Below are 27773 nucleotides of genomic sequence, written 5' to 3' on the forward strand. Positions count from 1 at the left end.
TCCTGACGGGGTCGCTTTACCTGAGCCTCGGCGCGGTCCATGCGGCGGCTGCTGCAGCAATGGCTAACTCTTCTGCTCCTCAAGGTAATTAAAAATATAGGAGAACTCAAGAATAACAGAATAGGAGTGTATAAGTGATTAAATATGACATTATGTTGAAATATTGACTCAGCTTCGTGCATTCCAAGCATTGAATGGTAGATTGGCGGGGGTAGAGTGAGATTTCTTTGTTTCTAACGAAGCCAATCAGTTGGTTTCTATCAAAGATCATTTACCATAGCCTGCACAAATTTAAAGTGTGCTGATTCAAAAAAACAAATATTTTACAAACTGCAAATATTCGGCACTTTCAGAAGAGTACTCTAACAAAATTGCATACATCAAGTGATCTCTTTAAGAATATGGCCTTTGTATCAAGTCATTTTACATCACGAGTGATGGCTGTGATTCGTCAACAGTTGCTAAGAGTGGTTCACCTATCACTGAATGAGTTATTCCGTCGCTAAACACTATTCTACTTTTCCAGGAGCCCCCAACCCCGGAGGTTTGTTCCCCGGAATGCCTCCTCAGCCACCGACTCCCGAAGACCTGTTCCGGCTGCGCCATCAGTTGTTGACGTCTGGAGGCAATGACCCTCATCATCACCACCTCCTTTTGCGAGGAGGAGACGTCTACAGCTGTGTCAAGTGTGACAAGATGTTCCCCACACCTCACGGACTGGAGGTTCACTCGCGGAGATCTCACAACGGGAAACGTCCATTCGCTTGTGAACTGTGCAACAAGACATTTGGGGCCGAGGTGTCACTGAGTCAGCACAGGTAAGGGAAGACAAGACTATGAATAATAAAGAAATCGGACAGTAGAGTCAAAGGTGTTTGAGAAGGGGTAATAGATGCGAACATTAAATGTTATATTGTACTAGGTGTGTTAGAATCCAGGAGAAAATGTTAATTGATAGTATTGGCTATGTGCAGAACTTTTAATTAAATAAATTCTTAATCAGCATCGTGAGTGTTATTAAAACACCGGAAACTACAAAAATTCGTAAAATAACACTTTTAATATGTACATACACTTAAACTGATTACTCACAAGGCTTAAGGGGTTCGGATTGATGAGCGTTTAGTATCAGTTGCTGACACATTGGTATGACTAAATTGAAATCGAGAATATATTGCATGACGTGTAATCAATGTGTACATAATTTTGAAATATGATTTTCTCTTACCAAAACAAATGTATCTTCTTCGTAGGTGGTTATGCTGCCGGAGATCGGTACACAGTGTGGAGAAGGTGTTTGAGTGCAAACAATGTGGCAAGACATTCAAGAGGTCGTCTACATTGTCTACACATCTGCTGATACACTCGGATACGCGGCCCTACCCTTGTCAGTTCTGCGGGAAGAGGTTCCACCAGAAGTCCGACATGAAGAAACACACCTACATACACACAGGTTAGTCTTGTATCATGTTGTATACGACAGCTATTCATAGATATGTAAATATATTTTGATGCACCAGAATGCAGATACATTAACATCAGCTTTTATCTCAGCTCAGCTTTTAAAGATTGCACCACTCAGTCGGATCATATTAATTGTTATTAAAGTTTGAAGATAAAACAATCGCAAAAGGATCTCACGAGATCCTAGCTGTATTTGTTTGGTAATGTGGTTTTACAATAATTGAATTGAAAATCCTCTAAACAGATTTCACAACGAAACGAGCTTAGACACAAATTAAAAATTATCTCTGCAGAACAATTTACCACCTTCAACTGCTTCATTTTTCATCACTTCACTCGTAATTATCTAATTACTCTACATTTATCCTACAATCCCCGCACTTATGCGAATTTATCGTTACAATCCCTTCTTCTCAAGACAGTTCACTTATCATTCCCCCTCCTACAAACCCCCTCCAGGGTAAGACGATGAGCTGACCGTGGGGTGATAATGTGCTGAACACCTCTAACTCTCCTCTACAAGCCTCCCTGAGCGTATTCCGTAATTAGTGCATAATTCACAGACGACGATTAATAACGGGATTGTGTCTTAGCGAGTTAATCACTGTTGAGGAATGTTCTGCTTGGTCCTTCTCCTTGCAAGATGTTCCCTTCAACAATAGCATCATTGTAGTCTGTGGTTGTGTATGTAATGTTTAGATTATTGCTATGACAGTTAATCACTGTTTAGGAATGTTCTGCTTGTCCTGCTCCTTGTAAGATGTTCCCTTCAACAATAGCATCATTGTAGGCTGTGGTTGTGTACCTAATGTGTAGATTATTGCTGTGACATGACAGTTAATCACTGTTGAGGAATGTTCTGCTTGGTCCTGCTCCTTGTAAGATGTTCCCTTCTACAATAGCATCATTTTCAGTGCTTAGTACATAGGTCAGTAGCGTCGTGCGGGTCTGCCTCTAGTGGATAAATCCTGTTTAAAGTTGCCTTTTTTGGTCGTTTTAAGCAATTATTCTGTTAAACCGTTATTTATAACTATTGAATCGTTAAACTTCGTTTTATTAATCGTCCTTATATTTTAAGGTATGGCAGATAAGTGCGGTAAGTGCCATCAAGACGTTATTAACGTCAGAGATAGTGTTAAGTGCGTGGACTGTGTGTCTAGTTATCACTCTAAATGTGCTACAAGGAATGCCTCCGACGGATTGAAGAAATTCACAAGATCCACGCCGTGGAAGTGTGAGAGTTGTGCTCCCGATAATTCGCCCAACTGCAGAAATGTGGGACAGGATAGAGATGTTGGACAAGCCACCGTTTTGGAAGCCATTGCAGCATTTAGGAAAGAAAACTGTGAAACTTTTGCCGCCTTGCGAAGTGAGATAAACAGTAAGTGGGAACAAACTAACTTTAAAATCGATGAAGTTAAAAATAATATTGCAAATATTGTCCAAGATGTTGACGAGGCAAAAACTCAGGTCAGTAATATTAAAAGCGAAAACGAAGAAATGAAAGGTAGGATAGCAATTTTTGAAGAATCATATATCGATTTACTAAGAGAAGTGAAACTTCTACGTAGAGAAATGAATGACATCCAGCAGCACTCACGTGTAGACAACATCATCATCACCGGTGTACCTGTTACTAAAGGAGAGGACATTAACGCGGTACTCGCGAGACTTTCTCACCTTCTGCGCATGTCTTACTATCCATATCAAATTTCAGCAGCCCATCGCCTCCCTGCAGGAGAAGGTCAACGTCATCCCCCTATCGTGGTAAAATTTGTTTCCCGAGTCTACAAGAACGACTGGATGATTGCAAGGAAATCTAAACGGGTGTTACATGCAAACGAGCTCAACGATAGGTTCCCAAATACTCCGATTTACTTCAATGAACACTTAACTGTACATACGAGGGAAGTGTTCAACAAAGGTAGGGACCTCGTGAAGGATCAAAGACTCGCATCGGTCTGGGTAGCGGATGGACGTGTTCTAGTGAGGAAAACACCCAACGGAAGGATTTCTAGAGTGCGTGAATTAGGCGATCTGAACAGAATCTGTGGACCATATCGCTCCCCAGCCTCCTCAACAGGTGACAACATGGACTCCGCCCCCGCCGCTGCCAGTACCTCTCCTGATGTGACTCCACAGCCTCCACTCCCACCCCCGCAGCCAACTGAGTAGCCAGCCAAACAAGACAATGAAATGCAGTAAATAACCAAAATTATTCTTCATACGGTAATATAGTTTAACTTAAAATCAATATTTTTTCTATACAATCATAACATTCCAGATCCATTTTGAGATCTCAATGTAAATATTAATACTTTTACCACAATATGTCAGTTAAACTCAAGCTATTGTTTATAACTTTACTCTAAAACCTAATAATCCTTAATCAAAAATAACTAATCGTAACACTAAAGCACTATCCATCTCAATTGTCAATAAACTAAATAATTCAAATAAAATATAATAATAATCCTAAAAAATAACAATATAAATAATACGTGTTAACCAACATTGCTCATTATCAATATTTGCATTGATGGTAAGCCCCATCTCTGCTTTTCTTATCTGATGATTGCGAGTGCATTATCTTTGTAATGATAACCATACACAAATTGTGAATGGTCACTAAATTCAGTTTTTTTGTTTGTATTTGTAGACTATTCTAAATAAATAATCACTACACGTCATTTCACAGTGACGTTTGTATTTTTGTACATTAATACTGGATAAATTATTCTGTCTTTAAACTAACATACATTTTTATTTACATAGTTTCCCAGTAAAGTTAGTTTGTGAAGCATTTAATTTAATTAGTATATGTGACTGAATATGTGAATTTTATTTAAGAGACAAGAGTGTGTAATCTACGCATCATTATCGTGATCAGTGATTTTCTTTAACTTCAAAAAGTGTTATTTTATGTTCTTAATTACCTTACACTCATGTTAATGCCTTTTGTTATGATATTATTAGAATGGTGTCTTACTCCACACCTGCAATTTTTAATCTTGCCAACCGAATTTATTCATATATTATTTACAATCAAAATTATAGTTAATTAATTAAATTCATTTATACTACTTCCAAAAAATATTTTTTAGGTTTACTCTGATACAATAATATATGCAACTTGTCTGTTTATTAATACTTAAATCCATATTTTTTATGCCTAGCTAGATGGCAGACTAGCACTGGCTGTTGCCTACCACCTGATTATATATATATTTTTTTTTCTCTTTATTGTTTTAAAGTACTTGCTCCTTAATTCATTATTACATTATATTTTTTATTTTTATTTTGAGGAAATGGTAAACCTCAACAAAGATTTATTTGATGAAGCCTCAATTAATAATAACTTTAAGGTAATTGAAGACTTGAAAGATGTGAGAGGGTACTTCAGTACTGAAGTGGGACATTCTAAATTCAAAATCATTCACATTAACATCCGCAGCTATCGTAAAAACTTTGATGAGTTCTTAGTATTCGTCCAAGGGTTAGATATCAAATTTAATTGTCTTGTTCTATCTGAAGCATGGCTAGGTGATGATAGTGATCTTTGTAGCGTTGATGGATACAATTGTTATCGATCGTACAATAGTATAAACCAAAATGACGGAATTGTTATTTACTTAGATAGTAATATTACAGCATCCTGTAGTCAGTTGTCGCTCGGAGGAGTCGCCACCGCCTTATCAGTGACCTTCGACTGGGCCGGCAATCCATGTGACATATTAGCCGTATATCGGAGTCCGAGCTCTAGTCTTGAGCACTTCATCAATGGCGTTTCTGAGCATTATTACTTAAGCCGAGATTTCCGAGGCATTCGTGTTTTAGTTGGTGATACAAATTGCAACATTTTGGCACCTGGGCAAAATAGTCTAGAAGAGCGCTTCTTAGACGAAATGTATGGATATGGATTTATACCGTGCATCAACTCAATAACACGACCTGCTAGTAATACCTGCATTGACCATTTTTTCGTCAAAATTGCTAATCAAATCCTTACTAAATCAGCAATCCTCAGTCAAGTTTAACTGATCATTACCCCATAGCACTACAAATATTTAAGCAGCGACACTACAATAATGATAAAATGGAAGCTTCTTTTTACAAAAAGACCGACTGGAAAATTGTCAATAACCTTTTAACAACTGAAAACTGGCAAGAAGTACTAGCAAGTGAAGACGTGAATTTTTGTGCCGAGCGAATTACAACAAAAATTGGCAGGGTGATTGAAAACGCATCATCAAATATTAAGATTAACGCTAAAAATACAAAAATCAAACCTTGGATAACTAGTGGTCTTATTACTTCAATAAGAAAGCGGGATCTCCTTTTTAAACAATTAAAAAAAGAACCATTCAACCTGTATCTTCGAAATAAATTCACCCAGTATCGCAATAGATTACATTCCCTAATCAAGCATATAAAGTTTAATTATTACAAAACCAAAATTGACGAATCCTCGGGTGACGCTCGTAAATTTTGGTCAGTTGTAAACGAGGTGGCTGGCCGACCAAGTGCCAAAGCGCCGTTTCCGGTTGAGGCGTTGTTAACTCTGACACTGCCACCCCCCCAGAAACAAAACACATTTGTAACACATTTAATAATTTTTTCTCTTCTGTGGGATCTGAGTTGGCAATGGGTATCACGGCTTCGGGACGACCGGAGGTAGATGACGCCGACCACGCGGTTGATTCTGTGTTTGAGATGGTGCCTGTCAATGAGCCCCAGCTTTCCAATTTAATAAATAGTATCAAGGGAGGTTCAGCTCCAGGCTGGGACGACATTCCAGTCAGAATTATTAAAGAAAATGCAAGCCTTCATATTCCAATTCGGCACTTAATAAACACAAGTATACGCACGGGGAACTTTCCTGATATTTTAAAATTAGCTAAGGTTATCCCGATACACAAATCTGGGCAAAAATCTGTTATTAATAACTACAGACCCATTTCATTGTTACCTGTGATAAGTAAAATTCTAGAGAAATGGGTAAAAATTCAGCTCTTAGACTATCTGGAGAAAGAGAATATTATTACAGAAAATCAATACGGCTTCCGAAAAGGATTAAACACATCGGATGCACTCTTTGATCTCACAACATTTATTACCCAAGAAATCAGTAAAAAAAATAAAGTTATGATAACATTCCTGGATCTTGCTAAAGCGTTTGATTCTATCGATAGAAATTTATTACTTAGAAAGTTAAACTTACTAGGTGTCAAAGATACTTCCTTAACTTGGTTTGAAAACTATTTTTACAGTCGAAAACAGTTTGTAGCAATACGTGGAGTCAACGGTGACAACACAGACATTAACTATGGAGTCGTCCAAGGAAGCACGCTTGGCCCTCTTTTATTTTTAATATACATTAACAATATCTCAAATCTGTCATTTAAAGGTAAGGTGTTCCTATTTGCTGACGATACGGCTCTAGTCTCCTCCGGGCCAAATTGGGACGCCGTATATGACAGGGCGTCCTCCGACTTGGGCAAGCTCAAACTATGGTTTGACCACAACATACTATCCTTAAATGTGTCCAAGACCAAATGTCTGCCCATTTACTTTAGATGCGATAGTGGTCCGGGCCATAGAGTACTCAGGTTGCACGGCTGCGGGGGTCCATGGACAGCGCCGTGCCATTGTGAAATCATTGAGCAAGTCGAAAATTACAAATACCTTGGGGTCATAATTGACTACAAACTTAGCTGGGCTCCACATGTTGATTACGTCAACAATAGATTAAGAAAAATGATCTTCGCTTTTTCACAGCTTGGTTGTGTGCTGTCTGTGGACCATTGCATGTGTGTATACTTTGCGTATGTCCAGTCACTGTTACAGTACGGGATACTTGCGTGGGGGGCTGCGTCTGCCTCTGTCTTGGCTCCTCTTGCTGTTACCCAGAAATCCATAATTAAACACATACTAAAAAAAGACCAAAGATACCCCACCTACCTACTTTTTCAAAATTTTCCAGTCCTTAACATCAGGAAACTATTCCTAAAAACAGTTATAACCTTTTCAAAAAATAATAAAAGCAAAATTTTCTCCGATTCGCTACATTCTTATGACACTAGATCTAGAACACACATAGGCATCTCCGTTCCCAAATTGAACAATAAAGCACAGCTTCTTACCCCTCACTATCTAGCTCACATTATACACACTAATCTCCCCATACAGATAAGAGAATGGGAGGGAGACAGTGTCACGGTTTTCAGCAGAAAGATCGGGCGCTGGCTTCTCGGTCTGAGCGATGATGCTGCCGAAGAGCTTATCAGATCCCAGTACAGGGCATAATGAAAGTCGATGACAATTCTAAAACTAAATTAGGCTACAATACCGAACTACTTCAGTACTGGCACCCTCATTCAAGTACTTCAAATATTGTTCATGTTCAGTATTTTTTTGCCAACAATATGGCAAAAAAAAATACTTCTTTTTATTTAAGTAATTATTTGTTTATTTTGTTATATTGTCTGTGAAGTGGTGAGCGACGGAGAAGACTCTCCCCACACGCAGATGTACAGTCTTTGTGGGGATTTTTTTCCTTTGTACTTTGCTTTACAGCCACGATTGTAATTTTTGTAATTTGTAATTTTGGAAATAAATATATTCTTATTCTTATTCTTATTCTTATTCTTATTCTTATTCTTATCATTGTAGTCTGTGGTTGTGTATCTAATGTGTAGATAATTGTTGTATAGCGAAATTTTTAAATATACTTATTACATGTTACTTTTAGATGGAATTTAAGGTACAGCCTAACCTTCCAAAAATTAGTTATTATTTTTATTAACAATTCAGGAATTTAGTTAAATGCAAGAGAAATCGAAATTGTTTATAATAACTTGATCTACATGTTTTTTAGGCAATGATGTAATAGTGATCGTTTAAAGTTTAAAATACGGCTGCCATTTTGTCATATTTCTATGTGATTACTTACTTTTTAAAGTGTTCGCTAAACAATGACTGGTTTTTATATTAATTTTATATATGCTGTATAATATTACAATAGTTTTGCGGCTACAGAGTTATTTACACGTAATCTACCCCATCAAACTGAAGCACCGCGATTGTCAAAATCGTTTATGACGTCACTGTCGGGATCGTTTCCTCTTAATTGCCGTCGCCGCAGAAACAATTTCTTAATATTCCGCATAATCCGCAGTAAAGGCTTTATCGCTGGCGTAATTAAACATTCTGAGACAGTGAGGGCGTCCGTCAACCTTTGCGGTCAACCTCGCAACTGTCAACCTTAACAATTGTCAACCCTCCTTAGACTGGTTAATCTTTATGGACTTGTCACCTTAATTGACTTTTCGGTCTTTCCGGACTTTTCAACCTCAGACTTATCACCTTACAATTGCAAACCTAGACTTGTTGTAATTTACGGACTGTAATTTAGCAGAGGGTTAAGATACAAACGATTATCGATCTCTTAGCCTAACTATCGAATGATTACTATCGTCTGGTAATCCTTCATGTAATGAACTCTCCAATAACACACCAACAGCAGGATCGGGTGAACGGGAGACACCCTCCTTACAACAATATTTTGTCGCCGGGTAAGAGCTCAATCTAAATTTCGCGACTTCGCTGTTTTGGTTTCCTCAAGTGTTTACATTCTGAAGCCCAGGATTGCAACCGAGGACAAATAATGTTCTGCTTCTCTTAACCCGTTATTTGATTTCGCTTATGTTTGTATTTTTAACAACGTTCAGTGCGTTCAGTGTTGGTTCAGCATTTCTGATGCTAATTTGTTTACTCATGCACGTACTTCGAATATAAATTTGAATGCAGCGTTTATTTGATTCAATGAGTATCGATTGATTACATCATATTTTTGGGAAATTAATTAGCGCGATGGGCTGAAGCTGAATGGTTTTATTTGTGTTTCATGGGTTTACGACTTGAAGTACTACAAACTTTTAACTTTCTGAAGAACACAAAGCATATTTTGGCGTTCCATGGCCAATGAGTTGAAGGTCAATTTTTGATTATTTTTTTATATTTTATATTTAATTTTAAAGGTTGATCTTGTTTTGATTGTAATACAAGAAGACAGTAGTAATTTGTAAATACAGTTATTTTTCTATCATAATGATTTTAAAGTTGGTAAAACAAAGTGTGTGTGAATAGATGGTATTAACATGCACTCGAGCTTTACTGAGAATGAAGTTTGTGTTTAATCGGACCCGTATTCCGGATGATAATAAAGCTCAAATTGAAGTTACAGTGTATACTCGAAATCTGTTTCTATTAAAGCTCGTTCATGTAGTTAAGTTTGTTGAAACTGTCAGAACAACCCTCTGTCATTAATAATATGAGTATCTAGATTTGAGCATATCCAATATAAACTCCATGATATAGTCCTTAAAACACAACAAAATATTAAATATCGAGGTGGTTTGCAATACTTTAATACTAGCTATTTCTGCATATGTTTTAGCTACAGTAACACTATCTCATCCCAGCTACAATGCATCTTATATGTATGGTATTTCTCATGTTTCTAACTAAAGCACCCTTCAATCAGACGATTCATGTAGCATCTTAAAGTTGGATTGTACAGATAACACAATGGTAAATCCACAATACACTCCACACAGTATACATTCTGAAGTTAACCTCAAAGTAAATCCTTGTCTCTGAATATATCCTCTTGAGGTTGGTGTGTACGTGCCTCGCGTCTGTCTGTCTTCAGTTGATTGTCTAACTTCGTTATCTCAACCTCAACCTAACTATCCGAGTTGATTTTCTGAACCTCTGCAACGTCTCAGCTCCAACGTGGAGATTTTCAATCAACTTTAACTTGGCTTCACTTTGTTGCTGGTATTTTGTAGCTGAATATTGTACCTTTGTTGTAAAGGGTGATGTTTTCACTATGTTTACGTACTGAAGACTATAAGAATGGGAATGAGCCGTTACGAATTATATTTAGCACACGTTATTGGATTTAAAAATTATAACTTTGTAGCTGAATCAATACGTTGACTTCTAAGTTGAATTGTTTCCTTCTAAATAGGTTTTTAATTTTTGATTGAATTTACTTTGAGCTTCAACTTGCCTAACTAACTACTATACACTTAAGGTTGTCCAGTAACTTAAAACTGACCTTTTGTATCCGTTAGATCTACAAATTCGAATAATGGTAATCACTATTTTGCTTGCCATATAAAATTGCAGAAAATACTAAACATTTAGATAATAATTAGTAGGTTTGTATAAGTTTGACTGTTCAATTCCATCAACTTTTCAACAAGTAGCTAAGTATATGAGTAGTTACATTGCTTTGAAATCATGGTAAGTGTGGTCGTAAAAAAGCGAACTGTTGTTAATCGGTAGTTTTTAATTAAGAGGACTTAAAACCAATGAGATGCTGATCTTATTAACAAGTCTGTACCAGTAACCTCACTCAACCAACTCTCTTTTACCTTAAAATATGTGACAAATTGTGAAAGTATTACCAAATAATTAAAACACGTAACGCAATTTCGGCGTAATAAAAACATTTGAACTCTATTTCCAACTGTAATATACATTAAAATCAGTATGAAGCCGGGCCGCGGTAGTGAAAGGAAGGTGGTTGAAAGTCAACCAATTAGGCGGTCCTGGACACTGTCCACTTCTCTCTTGTCCCCAGTTCATTACAGAATTGCTTCACACTCCTTTTAATCATCCCTCCTCTCCTCTCACCTGATCCTAAGTCCACAAAACATTTGGCCACTGCCACTGTCTCCCTTTATCTAAACCTGCCCGGGCTCTGAAATATCGACTCGGACCTTTGAGTGTGGGAAAGACTGGTAAAATACGGCCATAATGGAAATTTTAAATTTGTTTGCTTGTCATCGTTGTAATATTGTGTGAAATTTCAGTAAGAATTAGATGCATATTGTTACAACCTCGTTTAAAAGAGAATATAAGAAATTAAACATCTATAGTTTTTAAGATATTAAGCTTGTAAAACTTAAATAGCCGCCATTTTGAAACGGTTATTGATCTTTTGATCGTATTTTATACAAAGGTAGTGGGCAAAACGGTAAACTTATTTTGCTTAATTTAATTTGTTGAATGGGTTGTAATTGGGTAAACGAGGTTTTAAATCACTGAAATAACAAGAAAAAATCTGTAAACCAACCACGACCTCAACAGTGTAACAATGCACTTTTAGTTCTGTACAGCAATAGTTCTGTACAACAATAAAATTGGCTTCAACTGTTCCAGCACTAAGGGAGTGTTATGGTTTAGTGTATACTCTGTTATCTGTGGTTGATTCTTTTACTTCTAAACAAAATTGTTCAACACCAAATTGCTTTACTTTATTAATTGCTTTATGCGGTAAATACGGAGGTTGCTGAAATATCAAACCGTTAGGGAGTTTTAAATGTTTTTGTAAAAAGCACATACAGACAGACAGACGCTAAACAGTTTGAGATAGGACAAATGTTGTATTGCATTTTTTGCTTGTTCGCCTCTCGAATTATCTGATAAAGTGTCCTAATCGAAGCTGGACACTCTGTATATTATCCTGCAGTCTAAGTAAAAAGAGAGTTTTAAATATATATATATGTATACAACTAAGATGCCTTGAATACTCTATAATTTGTCATAGCTAATTTACCATTTTTATTGTATTATTGGGAAGAATCTTAAAACCGCCATGAAATACAACCCCCATGAAAAAAAGTGACGCTAATGATTTCATAACTTATAATGCCACTGTGTTGGACACTAAAAAAGTCAGTGAAGATTATTGTCAGCTGTTAAAATTAAAACGCAGTAATAACACTTTGAAACCAATAATTGGTAGAAAGGTCGTAATAAAAAATCATTTGCAGAGATTTTCCCTTCGCGAAGGAGTGACGGGAAATCTCGCTTTACTGCGTTGTTATCTAAGACATGTTATCTCGGTTTACTACCTCCGTGGGAACAGTGTATTGACTGTCCTTACCTCGACAGCATCTCGGGGTCGTAAAACTAACAAACTTACAAATACTGCATTGCCGACGCCGCCGGTAAACAAACTGCGATACCGACACTTGTTTGTGATCGGTAATCGATTGTTTGGAATCATTGGTATTTACAATGAATGGGTAACGTCGACTTTTGGATCCAGAAATATGGACCAGATGTAGCAAATTTTTCGTTAAAGAACGTGATAGTTGATTGAGTTACTGAAAGATTGTATTACAGTCTACAATTATATTTCCTCCCTTGGTTTTGGTTACTGTGATAGTTGTGGCATAAATTGTTAGTTTACTCTGCCCTTAAGTTAGCGTATTTGTCAGTATCGGTCAGTCCCATTTTACATCAGCATAATATGTCGTCGCTCAATTCACATACAGTACGTTCATTGTTATTCTAAAACTGGCATGGGAATGAAATGTCTAGTTATATTCATCGTAAAAGACATTTTACTTGATATAAAGTAATTAACAAAGCCCCCTGATCATATCAACCTTCAAACATTCTTGAGATTATTTAAAGGTCTCTCTACAAAAACAACTGGGATTTGCGTTTGTTTTGATGTCTACTTCTTCATTTATTTCGAGTCATCAAACACTTGAAACTAGTTTTTTTTTTTACTTTTGTTCGTTACTATTGTAGCCACCAGAATGTACGCTGTTAATTTTACTTTCATTTAGTATTAAATTTGGAGTTTCAATGTAAATGCGTCGTCTAGACAAATAAAGAAATCTGATACTCAACCTTTTGATTTATAAACCACCATAAACGTAATATGTGGATAAAAAGATTAAAAATAAATATGGATGAATCCACACTTTACATAGACTTTTCAAACAATGAAAAATAGTAAAATAGTTTAGAACAACAAAATACACATTGGTTATCAAAAAAGATCTAACTCTTTGATTTTATATGCTATTTTTTAGAGTATGCTACAAATACGTGATGTGTTTTATTTCTAGTCCTAAATATTAAATATACAAATTAACACCTTTTAATATTGTAATAATTTAATTTCACAAAAATCATCCTGTTTATCAGGAATATTTATTCTAATAACCCACTTTAAGATTTCACTATCTAAAACTTCGAATTTCATTAACTGATTCTCTTCACGAAATTACGAGATGAAATAAATACTATTATTGTAACCATAAAATGAGCATATAGATGAAAATGAAAACAATTTAAGCTAGAAAAATATAATCTCTTTTATGTTTCACAAAACAAAATTAGAAAGATATCCAATAAAAACTATACGTGAACGCCACACACGAATTCACAAGGAAATCTGAACAGAAATCAAACTAAAAGGGAAGTAATCGAGTTGAGAAAGGTGCGATCGCTATAGAACCCGATAACCAAGTTTTATGAGCAAATCGGAGAAAGGAGAAAGAGAGGATAGGGGGAAGGGGGGGAGGGGGAGAAACAGACGAAATTAAGTTGACCTGCTGAGAGAAGATTACAGATATATGATTGGAAGATGGGTGGAGGGAGGGGGTTGGGAATATCAAAGTAAAGGTTTTTGTTTCTGTACCAACCTGCTCGCTTTTTGTTCCCGCAGTTTAGAACCCCAGCTTAATTGGCCTTGGACCGACGCCGACAAAAATCGCATCGCCAATTAACACTATTGGCCCCTCGGTCCCTAGGGTCTCCCCCCTAGTCCCTGCTAGCTCAGGGGCGTCTGCTCTCTGAAGATTGATTTTTCCGAGTGTCATAACTGAATTACAATTAGACGATTGAGATTTTCATTTGTAATCCTTTTAGCGAGGAACAGTTTCATATTTCGATTTTGGGGTTGAAAATGTGGTCGTACGCGACAGAAGAACACTATTTTACTGAGGAGCAATATAATAATTTTTAATAAGTTACTTATTGCGTTTTTTGATGGCAATATATACCATCGGGATTCATGTTTACAGTAATCATTCCCATATATTTCATTCTGATGGCAGAGTTGGTAAGGCTTGGAGCGCAAGTTGTCTCTGAGGTCTGGGTACAAAAAAAATCCGGTTGACTTGCTGCTTTCGGATTTTAGATTACGGATAATGCAGAAGAAAAGAAAATCCGACACGTCTCTCGGCCTTGAAACTTTGACTATTGATACCCCAGTATCCAATAGTCAATGTTAGGACCTTCTCGTTATTGAAGAACTTTACTAAAATCCATATGATACGCGTGAAACAACTCGCATTTTTTGTTTGAACAGTGGCAAAGTGAATTGCTTCTATTGTGGTTACCAATATAAAGGCTTGTACTTTATATCATGCATACTTTAAAATCATATTAACTCATAGAAAGGCTTAATCGATTGTGGCAATGCCTACTTTTACTGAATTATAATTGATTACGGTACATTATTCATTGCTACAGGTAACCTATTTGTAGTTAGCATGTATGTGTCTTGAGTGTATATTGCGCAACAGATCTAGAATATAATCACATAATTGATAAACTAACAACAACCAACACACTGTTTAAGCAACTCGATCTAACGGCAGATCAAATAAAAGAAGGAAGCTGGTGTAAAAGATCCCAATAAAAACCGATGCGGGTGTAATTCATATCAATGAAACAAAGAAGGCAGACATTAACAATTCCGTGACACTTTTTTAATCCAAGCTCGACGCTATTAGCTTTTTATTCGAGGGAAAAAAGTGACCTTGATAACAGTGTAAATAAGTAATTTGTAAATAGTGCACTGATAGACTCCATCTAGGTTGTAAATAGTAGTTTTGTAGACTTTGACATTTATATTTTTGAATTTATTACATATACCTTTTATTAGTTTTATTTAATCACGAAACCAACGAAGGTGATACACTAATTTAAAGACCTTGTAACGATGCTACTCTTACTACAGCAACATGTAAAGCCAATTTTGGCGTGTTAAAATTGAGTTCGTTGATGGCTACTAAATATTTTAATGTTGTTCCAAAACGATTTTACAGCGCTTTATTCTTCTGTATCAAAACCAGAGGAGAGAAAAAACCGATACAACCACATATATTTATAACGTTCAGAAAGTTTAGTGAAACACCAATAATTAGTAAACAAAAACTCATTCTATAGATACTGGACATAAACAAACTAGTCCGCTATGGCGGATCTAAGTCTCATTTATCTAAAAATCTCTTGACGTCTCTCATTTACTTCGTTCCTATCATATGAATAATGTTTCTTCCGAATTCGAGAAGATAACCATAATTTGCAACACACCTCTTCACAACCAAACCACTCACACGATGGTCGAATCCTTCGCTTCACTGTATTGGAGCGTGGTCGTGCTCGAATCAGTCGATCAATCGAACAACAATCGACGAGTGAAGGTCGCGAGGATCGAGGATCGCCGTCCCATGCTGTGGTGCGATACATAGTACCAGGGCGGCAGAGAATGATAGCAACACAGCTCTCAGATCTATTGACTCTCAAACGGTCTTCTTGTTGCCGATATATTCCTTTACGTGCGTACTGTATTAATGTTTGTAATAAATTAATTGATAGTGAGTTGTCAAGAAGCATCAGGTTTTCGTAAGAAGTTCCCTAAAATGTCTTGGACATTTTCTGTAAGTTTCAAAGACTGGAAATAGAGTTGTGCAAGTACAACTGCAATCGTGTATTAGTGTATTAAGTCTTGATCTCGTGTTCATAGTCAGAAAGTACCTTGTTGTCAATGTACAGTAATGTATACTTTAATGTTGTATTTGTACTCGGTACTTAGTTGACATAATTGTAAATCGGATTATCTTTGATGTTTTAGACGAATATTCGTGAATTCATATTTTCTTCAAGCTTTGGGGCATGTAATATATAGTTGTTGTATTATAATGTTAGGGAAATAGATAATATGTTGCATATTTAACGGAGCTGCACTAAAACAGAAAGCATTAATAATTAATTGTGGTGTGTTAATATTATTGTGCGATTTACCACAGAAATAAAGTAATGTGTAAATAGAGGATTTAAAACAATATATGAAATGAAATGAAATGAAATGAAAAATCATTTATTTATACAGGCAAAGTTAGGGCCACATGGCCCTTTCTTACACTTAACCTGTACTTTAAAACATAATATAAATATTTTAACATAATCAGCTTATACAATAAAACAAAACAGAAATCTACAGAAACTCAGATACAGAAACTTTTATCAAAAATCAGTAAATTTTAAAAATACTTACACACACACACTCACTCACACATACATACAAGTCAGCGACCGCCATGCGCACAGGCCAAACGTATATAGCCATACAATATATAGCCAAACGTAATCGTAATAAGTTGTAATTCGGGTTTGTGGAGACTGTAACACAGCTGATACAGTTTCTTGTCCTTTTCTGGTTTAACAAATTCAGGCGATTAAATAACTGCACACATATAATACAATTTCCTTCTTGTATGCGGCCCACCGGAGCATTTGAGTCTAAAATAAATTCGATTATTTTTCTACATTCGTTTTCAACTCAAATAAGTAGGCCTAAATAATCCGGAGAACCCGAGGGCACAATGTTAACCATTACAAAGTAAACGAAATTTGAAGATAGCCAACGTAAGTAACACAACACAGCGGACAATTTTAATCTCACACCGTGGAAAAGTTCTAATTCCACAAACACGAAACCAAAACGTATTTTCAACCATTTTTCTCGCAGTCCATTCCAGCAGCTCCCAAAACACTACGTCTCGGCAGCAGTGTTTCACTGTCGCAGAAATTAAAAACAATAGACGAAGATAAATTCCAGCCGACTCGGTCACGTCGGAGCCGTCAGTTTTTCTAATGCCTGGAGATTCCAGCACAACCCTATAATGAAACGCGCGTTCATTAATGAGGGGCAAATCTATTGCTTGATGAGCGTGCCTGTGCGTAGTAGCCGTGGAGGGGTTAAGATTTCTTTCATTAAAGCCTTCTTTAATTCCTTAAAGTGCGATTAAAGTTAACGGGTGTCATGTTGAAAAGTTGGATTTTTTTGCAACGTAAAAAGTGAGAAGTGAATATATTGTATCCTGGGTTAAAGCAAGACTTTAAGTTTTAAATTGGATGAAATTGGATTTAGTAAATGGATTCGATTTCTTTTAGTACTCAGAAAAGGTGGGCTTTTTGACAGTTTAAAACTGGACCTAGCCTCTTCACCTAGTCATTAAATGATTGTGCTTTTGACAAATGGTCATCGTCCATTCTATACTTACCCTGTTTTCATATATTTTGGTTAAACCACCCAGGAATATCTTAAATTAAAGACTTTTGGACTTCGGTTTAATGCCAATTCGTTACTGGACTCCAAAATTTGACTTTACAACCACTGCTGTGTTTAACGTAAACACAGAGAACCGACACAACTAAAGCTTAATGAATCAAATATTAAATCATTGTCATCCATATTGGTGGTATATCAGCAGTATAATTATGTCGTTATCCTAAACATGAACATTTTTACGGTGCGTTCCAAAAATTCGATTTGACTTAATGGCCCACAAATATAAAGAAGACATTTGTCGAGTTGATGATTAAAAGAGACTGACAGTTCTCTCACTATAAAAAAGGCCAATGAAGCCAAGTGACAATAAGCTTTAATTAAAAAATAAATATCAACCGCGGTCGCGGCCACCAGCACACCATCTGATTCCCACAGGCTAAACAAAAGAAGCTATAAATCCATTTGTGCTGGAGATAGAGACATCATGGGAGATTATGATTAACTGCTAATGTGATTGTAATGGGGAGGCATGGGGGCGATATGGGATTGGGATTGTAGGGATCAGCTTACACTGTACACGTTGTATCCCATCATCGTCCTTAGACAAGGTCGCTGACTACCTTTGTGGAGTTTGTGTTAGTTTGGAGTAGTGATTTAAATGGGGACGATTATGGACTGGGATTGTAAGAAAGTAGAAATCAGATGTAGACACTTGTTCAATAAGATTTTGACAGTATAAGGCCAAAAACCCTTTCATAATTACACAATATGATTTTGAAACATATTTTTTAGCTTTTTATTCATCAAATTAAGTCCCAGTGATAATTAGTATTTTAAATATCGGTGTGATTGGTGTCTTTGTCAATTGATACTCTTCTGTCAAGTAGACTTGTCATTATTATGCCAAGTTCTAGCCTGTATTACAGGAACAACATTCAGTTCAGATATCAAACCATAGACCGAATGTGTTCATTTACAATGCTATTTCTTACATGTGCACCAACTTATTACTTAGACATCATTCAAAGAGAAACTTAGTATACATGTTTTGTATGATCAACTATATAGTATTGAACACCTAAGAGAAGATAAATCTAACATAATTATTACTCTGTGTAACAGCCTCGTTCGACAATGTCCTTTCTAAATGAATCAACGCTACAGCTAGTTTACATACTTCAGGTACATTATATGGTAATCAAAATGCAATGATATTACACATTGCTTAGTCTGAAAATAAGAATCATCAGACGCACCAAACCACGCCGTGTTTCACCGAGACACCCTTGCCGTTAAGAAACAGAAAACACAAAAACAGCAACATTCCCGCCCCCCAGTCCTGGTTACCTGCTAAATCTCCCCAAACAGAATAATAATCGGAGGACGCCGTGCGGCTTTTTCTGCTTTATTAATAATGAAGGGGAGAATTATTATACGCGTGCACCACCAGGCGCTAAGGGTGGAAGGGGAAAGAAAACAGTTAAATGAATAAAGTGTGCGCAGGGGGAGGGGGATAAACAGTAGGATTAAAAAAGGCATTACCAGGACGAGGTTGGACTAATAGCATTAGCGGTCAGACGTTCAAACACCGGGATCGACTTTGAAGAGGTGACATCGTGGGAAATTATTTTTTAGTCTGGATTGGTAATTTTCTTTCTTCCCTTTAAAGCACTTCACTTGGAAGTTTTTACTTAACGATTAAAAACACTAACTTGAATCCTCTAGGCTTGGATAATTACAGTTGCTTGGCTGAGTTTCGATTTAAAACAAGTTCATAGTCACACACAAGCAATAGTAATTCTTAGATCCATGATTAAGAATGTTATTGGCTCAGTGATTTGCTGCTACAAGGAAGATAAATTTGTTTAAGAAAATGAATGCTGATTTTTTTTGTCTTTTAAGCTAATTGAAAATTTAAGCATTCCAAAAATGTAATCCACGAAATGTTGCGCACAAATCACGCACAAGCATCAACCCATTTTGGGGGCTTTAATTCCCAAATTCAAGAAGTTCAATATCGTGCTGTTTCAAATTTATATTTTCGGTTCAAGGTTTCTTTACTACTACAATGATTGGTTAGGTAACGGAACCTAGAGTTGTTAATGCTTAAATTTTAACCAATAAAACTAAACCTAATATTAATAATCTTAGATTGTTATTTTTTAATTGCGTCAAAACATACTCATGACAAGAACACTAATAATCTTTTATGGTATCACTATGCTCTTTAAAACCCCCATAATTATAGGCTTTATTCCTTCAAAAAATTGTAGTACAAATTTTCTACCGCTTAATAGGCCTAACCATTACCAATGAAATACATAACACATAAGAGCATGGAGTTTACCTATCTAAACCGAAAACGGACATATCTCTTATTCGAGGATGAGAAGAACGTTCTCTACAATAGAAACCCCTATAATAATTCATACGATAATGCATGTAGACTATGAAAATGAAGAAAACAAGACCACCGAGAAGTTTACCCCTCTAGTCTTCCCCCTTAAAACCCACCCTTGGGCGCCTAATCCAGTTTTCATCAGGAGCGCACGGCATAGGACTTCTCCGAGTTAAAAATTAACCGAAACACCCGGGACTCACTGTTTTTTACCCTCACTTACAGAATTGCCCCAGGATTTACAATCAGACGGTGTCTACATTCTTCTTCTCTTCTTTATGGCCCTTTATACACCGCGTGCTCTTGTATTCTGGTTTAATCTTTTAATGCTCTATCTAAGTTCCACGGAGTACCGCTGGGGATTTCAGTTCCGTTTCTTTGCAGAATTTCATGTTTGGATGAAAAATGTGGAAAATGATTAAGTGGAGAAACACTGGGTTTAGTTTAATTTGTCAAATTAAGTTGTTCTTGGGTTTTATTTTTATTTTGGAATGATCCAGTTGAGGAATTATTCTCCATCGTAAAATAACAGTATAGTATTTCTATGTCAAAATACGTAAATATAAATTACCTTTATAGTTTTTTTTTTAAGTTTAATTTTCATCGGTGGCTATAATAAGTTTTCCATTCAACCGTTCGGATTCTATACGATGATATCAAATGCGAATACGATGTTTTTTAAGATTATTTCGGACATTTTCTATCACCGTAAAACAGACTTATGACGTATTAAGACGTGAAATTTATTCTCTTCCACAGTAAAAAAATTATGAAACTTCATAAACCTTACGTGGTTTTATAGAAATTGTCTGCCAACATTTTTGGCAACAGGGCCATAAAACATGGACTTAAATAAAACAAACAAATTAAATAACTACACATTGTGTCCTGCAACTCTTTTTAACTGACCCAGCAACAACCTAGCGATTCAATATGTTTATCACAATAGTAGTTTTAAGCTATCCTAGATAATTAAACGGATTAAAGTAATCTTTGTGTTTATATATATTATTGATCACGTTGTCACATACGGATTTAATTACTAATATCAATGCACTTTTTGTTGTCTGTACACCCAGTAATCCAGCGGTTCACCATTGAACTACTATCCGTAGAAATCTGTTTGTAACGAACTGTGTAGTCACTGAAGACAATATATGAACCCAGAAAAATTATTTCACTTAGAGAGTGTATTTTGAACCTCAGTTCTAAAACCTACTAACATGCTAGTTATAAAGTATGCAAATGGATGATTGATTTTGACGAATTATGAAATAAAAATAGTTAGGCTAAAGCATTAATTGTTGTTACCTCGCAATTGTCTTCGAAGGCGTTTGCTGCAATGTAGGTACAGGCATGGTGTGCGGGTTGCGTTATACGCCGTCTCAAATACGCATGAGCCAGGGAGCACAGAATAGAAATTCCTATTAATGTTTTAATTATATTCTTTGTTCCCTGGCATCATCCAAAGAACATAAAAATCGAATTTGCAAATAAGCATAATTTTTTTCAAAATGCAAAGTCAAATGTGTTACATTTAATATATATTTTTTTCAAATTAGTGTAGCATCGCACGATGAGGTAGAGGTTAAAATGCATTGTTATTTATAGATTATCCGGTTCTATTCCATAGTTTTTTGTTTTACCAAAATACGGTCTTATTTTATAAGTGCCTTAACATCAATTACCGTGCGTCAAATTACTTTTTTCATAAGAAGGCGTGTATTTTTTAGCTAAGCTTTTGGCCTTAATCAAAATAGAAATGTTCACTCGATTAAAATATAATGCTCACTTTGTTTGTTTTATTTATTGATGTTTAATATCGGTAATATCACGATATACAGATTTATATTCTATAATATACGGCATAGCTTGCAGGCTTTTGAATATTTTTAAATAGAAGTTTATAGACTTATTATTATAAAGTGTAAACAACGCTCTGTTTAAACAAACCAAAATTATGATATCACAATACTGTATTTAAATTTAATCTTTTTGCACATATGAATAATTTATTAACATATTCTACAAATTGCATACGGAATGTTTCTTCTATTCACTATTTGTTGTTCTTGAGTAATATTTTAGCCCTTGAATTTCTTTCTTAAGCTTAGTCCAACCATTGGACCAACGTAAAGAAGATAGTAATATCAGTGATAAACTTAACTAAAAAACATTGACAACTAACTAAACTCATTGCACATAACACTACTATTTCCGCCAACAAAAACAAAATAATTCGAGACCCAACTTTTGCATCTAATTTTCAAAGTGTTGAAAGACTTTACAAACAGCATAACATATGGTTTTCCGCGTTAAGTGAACCTTTTCAAATCCCGCGAAACCCGCAACTGTTTAGCCTAAGCAAACGAGGATTAACGGAATCCCGGCGCAAAACGCAGCTTTGTATCTGGTTGTGACGGTCTGTGAGAGAGCGAGATAGAAATGGGGGTAAAATAGTGGGGGGAGGGGGGTAATCCCTACCTAACTAAAGATTCATAAACGGTTAATAGGGTTAGGGTAGCACATAGGCCCTGAGGGATATACTACGCTTAGCCGCTCGTTTAACGTTCAAGGCTGTATACGATACTTACGGAAAATTGCTGGTTTAGCGAACATACGAATGGGTATCTTGTAAATGTGGTTCACGCTACTGTTGATTGTTTACTGAGGTCCATGTTACGATGTTGGTTTTGCATTTTAGATACTTTTAACTGACCATCAATCAATTTAAACAAATTCAGTTAATAATATAGTAATATTATAATACGAAGCACGTCTGTCATGGGTCCTTCCTATAATGTACAAAACTATTTTATCATTAACCAACGGATATTTGAACAGACAAAATATAAATCCTTTTTAGGAAATCCTAGAATAGTATATAGGTGTGTAGCCAATATACATGGTGGCTGGTCATCAGTGTTACAAAAATCGTTTGGTGTAAGTACAAAGTAAATAAAGTGTGATGATGCATATGAGAGGTTACAAGTCTAAAGATTGGCTTCCCAAATAATTATTTCAATATTTTATAAAATAACCATGTTTTAAAAACTAAACAGATATTTCTCAAATACCTGCAAATATATTTGATTATATAATGTTATTTTCGTGATCTACATTATATCTTTATTAAGAATCATTGGAAATGTTGGATGATCAATAATAAAAACTCCATTATAAATATTTCAAAAGATTAAAATTAAGATATTTTGATAAAAATCTAAAAAAAACATTGGTCTATAGCATTTTTATAGACCTTGTATTCAAGGGGGTAGCAACATATGTTGAAACCTGCGCCATTTTATAAGTTTTCCAACAAAATGCTTCACTATTGAGGTTTAGATCTGCTCAAGTTCACTTTAGTGGTTTGAAGACTCCAAAACACGGGGTTATTAACATTTTAAACATTGATAGCACGCATGTATTCAGCAAATCTTGTATTCCTTGTGTTTTCTAGTATTCAAACCACTAAAACAAACAAAATCAGATCTAAACCTCAATAGTGTAGCATATGGTTGGAAAGCTTATAAAATGGCGCAGTACAACGGAGTTCATATCATTGATCCTCCATCATTTTCAATTATTCTTATTCAAAATGTAATGTAGAACACGAAAATAACATCATCTACTCCAACCCGTTTGCAGGTAATTGAAATATTACTGTATTGTGGTTAAACACATGGTTATTTTTGAAAATAACACTGATGACCAGCCAGATGAAATAGTACTACAGATGAATAATAGTACCGATGAAATAATACTATTGGTAATACATTAAAACCTTTTGAGCAACCTAAAGCCGATGAAAGGACAGAAAATATTGTAACTAACCACGTTTTTAAGGTAAACAATTGTCATACTCATAATTATGTTTATCCTCCCTTCATTTAACTAAGATTTTAATAACTTCACTATCTTTTTGCCATTTAGCTGAATTTACGTAAAAACACAAGAGTAACCATCGAATTCGACGGATTTCACCTAGTAAGAATTAATTTTGTTTAATTTAGTCCTGACCTGAGTTAAATTCTGATACAGTTGTAACTGAAATTCACTCATGAATATAAATTCGCCATTTATATTTTATACAGTATTTTGCTTATGACCTTATTTTTCAATTTTATACTTTTTAATTGAACATTCTTCGATAAAATTATTTAATTTTACACGTTCATTGAGGCAATGTCTTGCTGCTTGGTTAATAAATATTTCATTTTTAAGTATTTGCTATATTACCTGTAACAGCTAATTTGACTATTACACCTTAATAACCCTTTTAACTAAGGAGGCCACCAACAAAAAAATTACACATCTAAATAATCTAAATATTCCCAACAACAAACAAGTCGATCCATCGTCGATGCAAATTCCAGAAACGTTTCCGACACAGAGAGGTGTGGACGAGTAGACAGCCAGTGGAGGGAAGGGGGGGCAGAGATTCAATTTTTGTCCCTCGCAGATTGAACGTCCGACCCGGGTCACTCGGTCCCCGAGGCGTCACAAGTAGTTAGGTGGAGTTTATAGCAGCAGTCAATCAGAACCTTGCGTTATGGCTGTGTGAATCACGTGCCTATAGTAGATTATTAATCTAAGTTTCTTGTTGTAAAGGTTACGGTTGATTGAAATAAAATTAATGCCGATAGCAAGGATTAATTTTTTGTTTATACTACGAATGCAATGAAAAATGCAATACAGTAGGTCATATAATGTTAAAAACTATAAACGACGGTACGATTTCGAGCTCCATTTTTATACACAAAGGCAATAGCTTGATGATGACTGGTGTAGCCGGTCAAACCCGTTCTCCGATCTAAGATATTTTTGTGTATTTACCGATTAATGTTTTCAGTGTAAGTGTATATAAAAAAGTGTTTTAAGCTAGATTTATCAATGGAGTAAAATGGTGCCAATAATAATAATGATAATGAAGAATTGGTTTATTACACGTATTGTAATCATCTGAATTTAATATCCTGAAGACGGTATTTACGGAATGTTTCATTATTGATTCAAAATTAGGGAAAAATTAACTAGAATTTGTGCGATCCTTCATTGTAATTCAAAATTATAAAAACGGGATTATACATTTTTTGAATACTAAACGCACATAACCAAGCGACCAGTGAGAACCAAATCTGTTCAATAATGTAAGTTGGAACCTTTTCGACGGGTGTTGCAATTGAGAAACTCACCTTTATAAATAGCAATTCTCTACATAGCTAACTGTTCATTAGTGATAATGTGATTCTCCACTTTTGGTTGAAATTCATTTTCGCATTATACGTATTTTTAAATTCCACACCAGCCGTCTTGTTTCCATCGTAAACTAGAGACAGAAAGTCTGAGACGTGTCCCGAATGTCAAGCGAAAGCGGAATCACAATCAGAGACGGAATCAGAGACGCGATGGCGAGTTTGGCGGGAGTCTCGGCGGTTGTGGCGGGAGAGCGGCAAGATGGCGCGCAGTGATTGGTGTTTGGTCGCCATGGCAACTGCAGATCTCTTGACACCTTAGTACGGCCGCTTGCCGCTGTAGCTACCTAGCGCCACCTGCACGTCAGTGGTGTACCACAAGGTGGACGGATTGGAGTGTAACCTTCCCATTAGGATAGTTATGGACATGGTTTAGTGGTACATAGTTATAAATGGATACAAATTCTATCACATACCAATGTGACGTAAAAAAACACAATGAGAAGTGAAATATTTGATTAATTAGTCGGGGTGGATAAAAAAATTCTTTAAATTGATAAAATAGATTTTATTTAAGGTATGTGCATCTTGTCTAGTGGTTAGAGCGCGGGGCTTTATTCGTTTCCTTCATTTTTCAGAATTCTATCAACTAAATGCGTCCGATTCTTTCAATATATTCTACACTCACCGTGCATCTCAACTCCAAATGCACCATACAATCTTTTCTTGTAGGCCCATTGCGATAGTGGGACTTATCCTATTGACGTTCTTCCCTGATATGATTTTTATAATTAAGACATAGTTTTAATCTGTATTCACATAAAGTACACTCCTGTTAAATTGCTAGAACACAGGCCTTCTACAATCAAAGCCATGGTTCACCTCTGTTAATCACCCGTGGTTTGAACCCTCCTTGCTGTAGGTCCGTACGTACCGTGCTTAGTACTTTGAGATCAGCAAGGGATTGCAAAAGTTCGTGTAAAATGTACACAAATACACGTATGTACAAATACATCGTTATAAAATTAAGACGATCAATTTCTAGACATTTTTAAACCACCACTAACAACTATGGGGCTTGCTGGTTCGACCCAAGTTCAAATTGTGATTGGGCTCAACTCGGTTGGACAGTTCCCTTACAAAACCACTTTTGGAATTCCGATTGTTTTTAATTTTTTCAAAAACTCGACTAACCCGATTATGTTTGTCCCCAGGCGAGAAGCCCCACAAGTGTCAGGTTTGTGGCAAAGCGTTCAGCCAATCGTCCAACCTCATCACCCACAGTCGCAAACACACCGGGTTCAAACCATTCGCTTGCGACTTGTGCGGCAGAGCCTTCCAGCGCAAAGTAGACCTTCGGCGACACAAGGAGACTCAACATACAGAGATGAGGCCTTCGCTGGAACCTCCGCGGGCACCACTCAACCCCCAGGTTTGTTACTGCTATACTACGCTGTGTTTATATAGTCTGTACGATGGAACCTGCCTCCTGACCTGGGCCTGAAGCCATGGGCCAGACTCCAAGTAGACACGAGAAATCAGGAAACAGATTCCATCATGCAGACTATAATAATTGTTTGTTAGTATTTATATAATGTTAATAAGGTTAATCAAACACTAACACATCGTTTATTAGGATAATGCCAACAGAGGCTTGTCGAAAGGTAGTAGCGAGTACGCATTTGTATATGAAGGACAGGACGACCAATAAAGTATTTTTTTAGAAGAGGGCTTCCACTATTAACATGTGTCTCGAGGAAAAAGTGATGTAAATGAGGTTAGGTTAGGTTGTGTTATGTTAGGTTTGGTTGGAAAGGGACGGGCTCAACGAAAAATATGTCAACAAACATAAACTACAAGTTACGGGAATAATAATGGGAAGGAGCACAGTTTGTGTTAAGTCTGATCTCTTACCAAATGGAAGTAAAGCGATTCATTTCTTTGTATCATATGTATATACCTACATATATCGATCATTTATATTATCATTATTTGCAAAGGGAAAATTTCAATATCAAGATTGTGAGTAGGAAATATTTCCTAGCAGTGATTTAGGCTGATTGCTAAGGGATTTATACTACAATAATTTATTGTCTTTCGATAGTGAACTATATATCCTACCTATATGAACCAGCTAAAGCCATATTCTAGCACCGATGTCTACTTTTGTAACTGTAAAGTTGTAAAATTATATTCGTATTTTACTCCTGGATTGAAAATGAATGAGGTTTTGATGGCATAGTTTTGATCCAATTGCAGAAAGCCAAACCAAAATTAAGTACATAACTCCTGAAATGTTTATATCAAGATGATACACACCACCACTCATTTAATAGTTGGATCAGTCCCCCGCATTTTTTATTTACTTCCCACCTAACCAAGCTCGTAATGTTCGCAGGACTCTCAATGCCGTTACCTATCGGAATGTCCTCCAACATAGAACGAGGCACCACAGGGACCGTCCTGCCTGCGTCTGCAGGGACCACAGGGACCGTCCAGTCTGCGTCCCTCCGACCATAGGTTCCTGTGAGTTCCCTAG

General features: G+C 36.1%; 1 protein-coding gene across 1 annotated transcript; it reads left to right on the plus strand.

The window, feature by feature from the left end:
- Positions 1–7: 7 nt before the first annotated feature.
- Positions 8–27773, plus strand: LOC129001427 (zinc finger protein Gfi-1b-like). Its single transcript, XM_054428685.1, has 5 exons — positions 8–84; positions 527–818; positions 1254–1453; positions 26449–26666; positions 27633–27773. Exons 1-5 carry the CDS (start codon positions 60–62, stop codon positions 27672–27674), a joined length of 777 nt encoding a protein of 258 aa, XP_054284660.1. The 5' UTR covers positions 8–59; the 3' UTR covers positions 27675–27773.

Source organism: Macrosteles quadrilineatus, unplaced genomic scaffold (genome assembly GCF_028750875.1).
Source record: "Macrosteles quadrilineatus isolate MER2022 unplaced genomic scaffold, UCM_ALF_1.0 Scaffold_8__2_contigs__length_117827958, whole genome shotgun sequence".
NCBI classification, from domain to species: Eukaryota; Metazoa; Arthropoda; class Insecta; order Hemiptera; family Cicadellidae; genus Macrosteles; species Macrosteles quadrilineatus.

What these genes read in the sequence shown, in the direction of transcription:
- LOC129001427 (XM_054428685.1), top strand. Translation starts at nt 60, where the DNA reads ATGGCTAACTCTTCTGCTCCTCAAG. An exon ending in GTGTCACTGAGTCAGCACAG is followed by an intron (nt 819 to 1,253) that starts GTAAGGGAAGAC and finishes TCTTCTTCGTAG; the next exon opens with GTGGTTATGCTGCCGGAGAT. An exon ending in ACACACCTACATACACACAG is followed by an intron (nt 1,454 to 26,448) that starts GTTAGTCTTGTA and finishes GTTTGTCCCCAG; the next exon opens with GCGAGAAGCCCCACAAGTGT.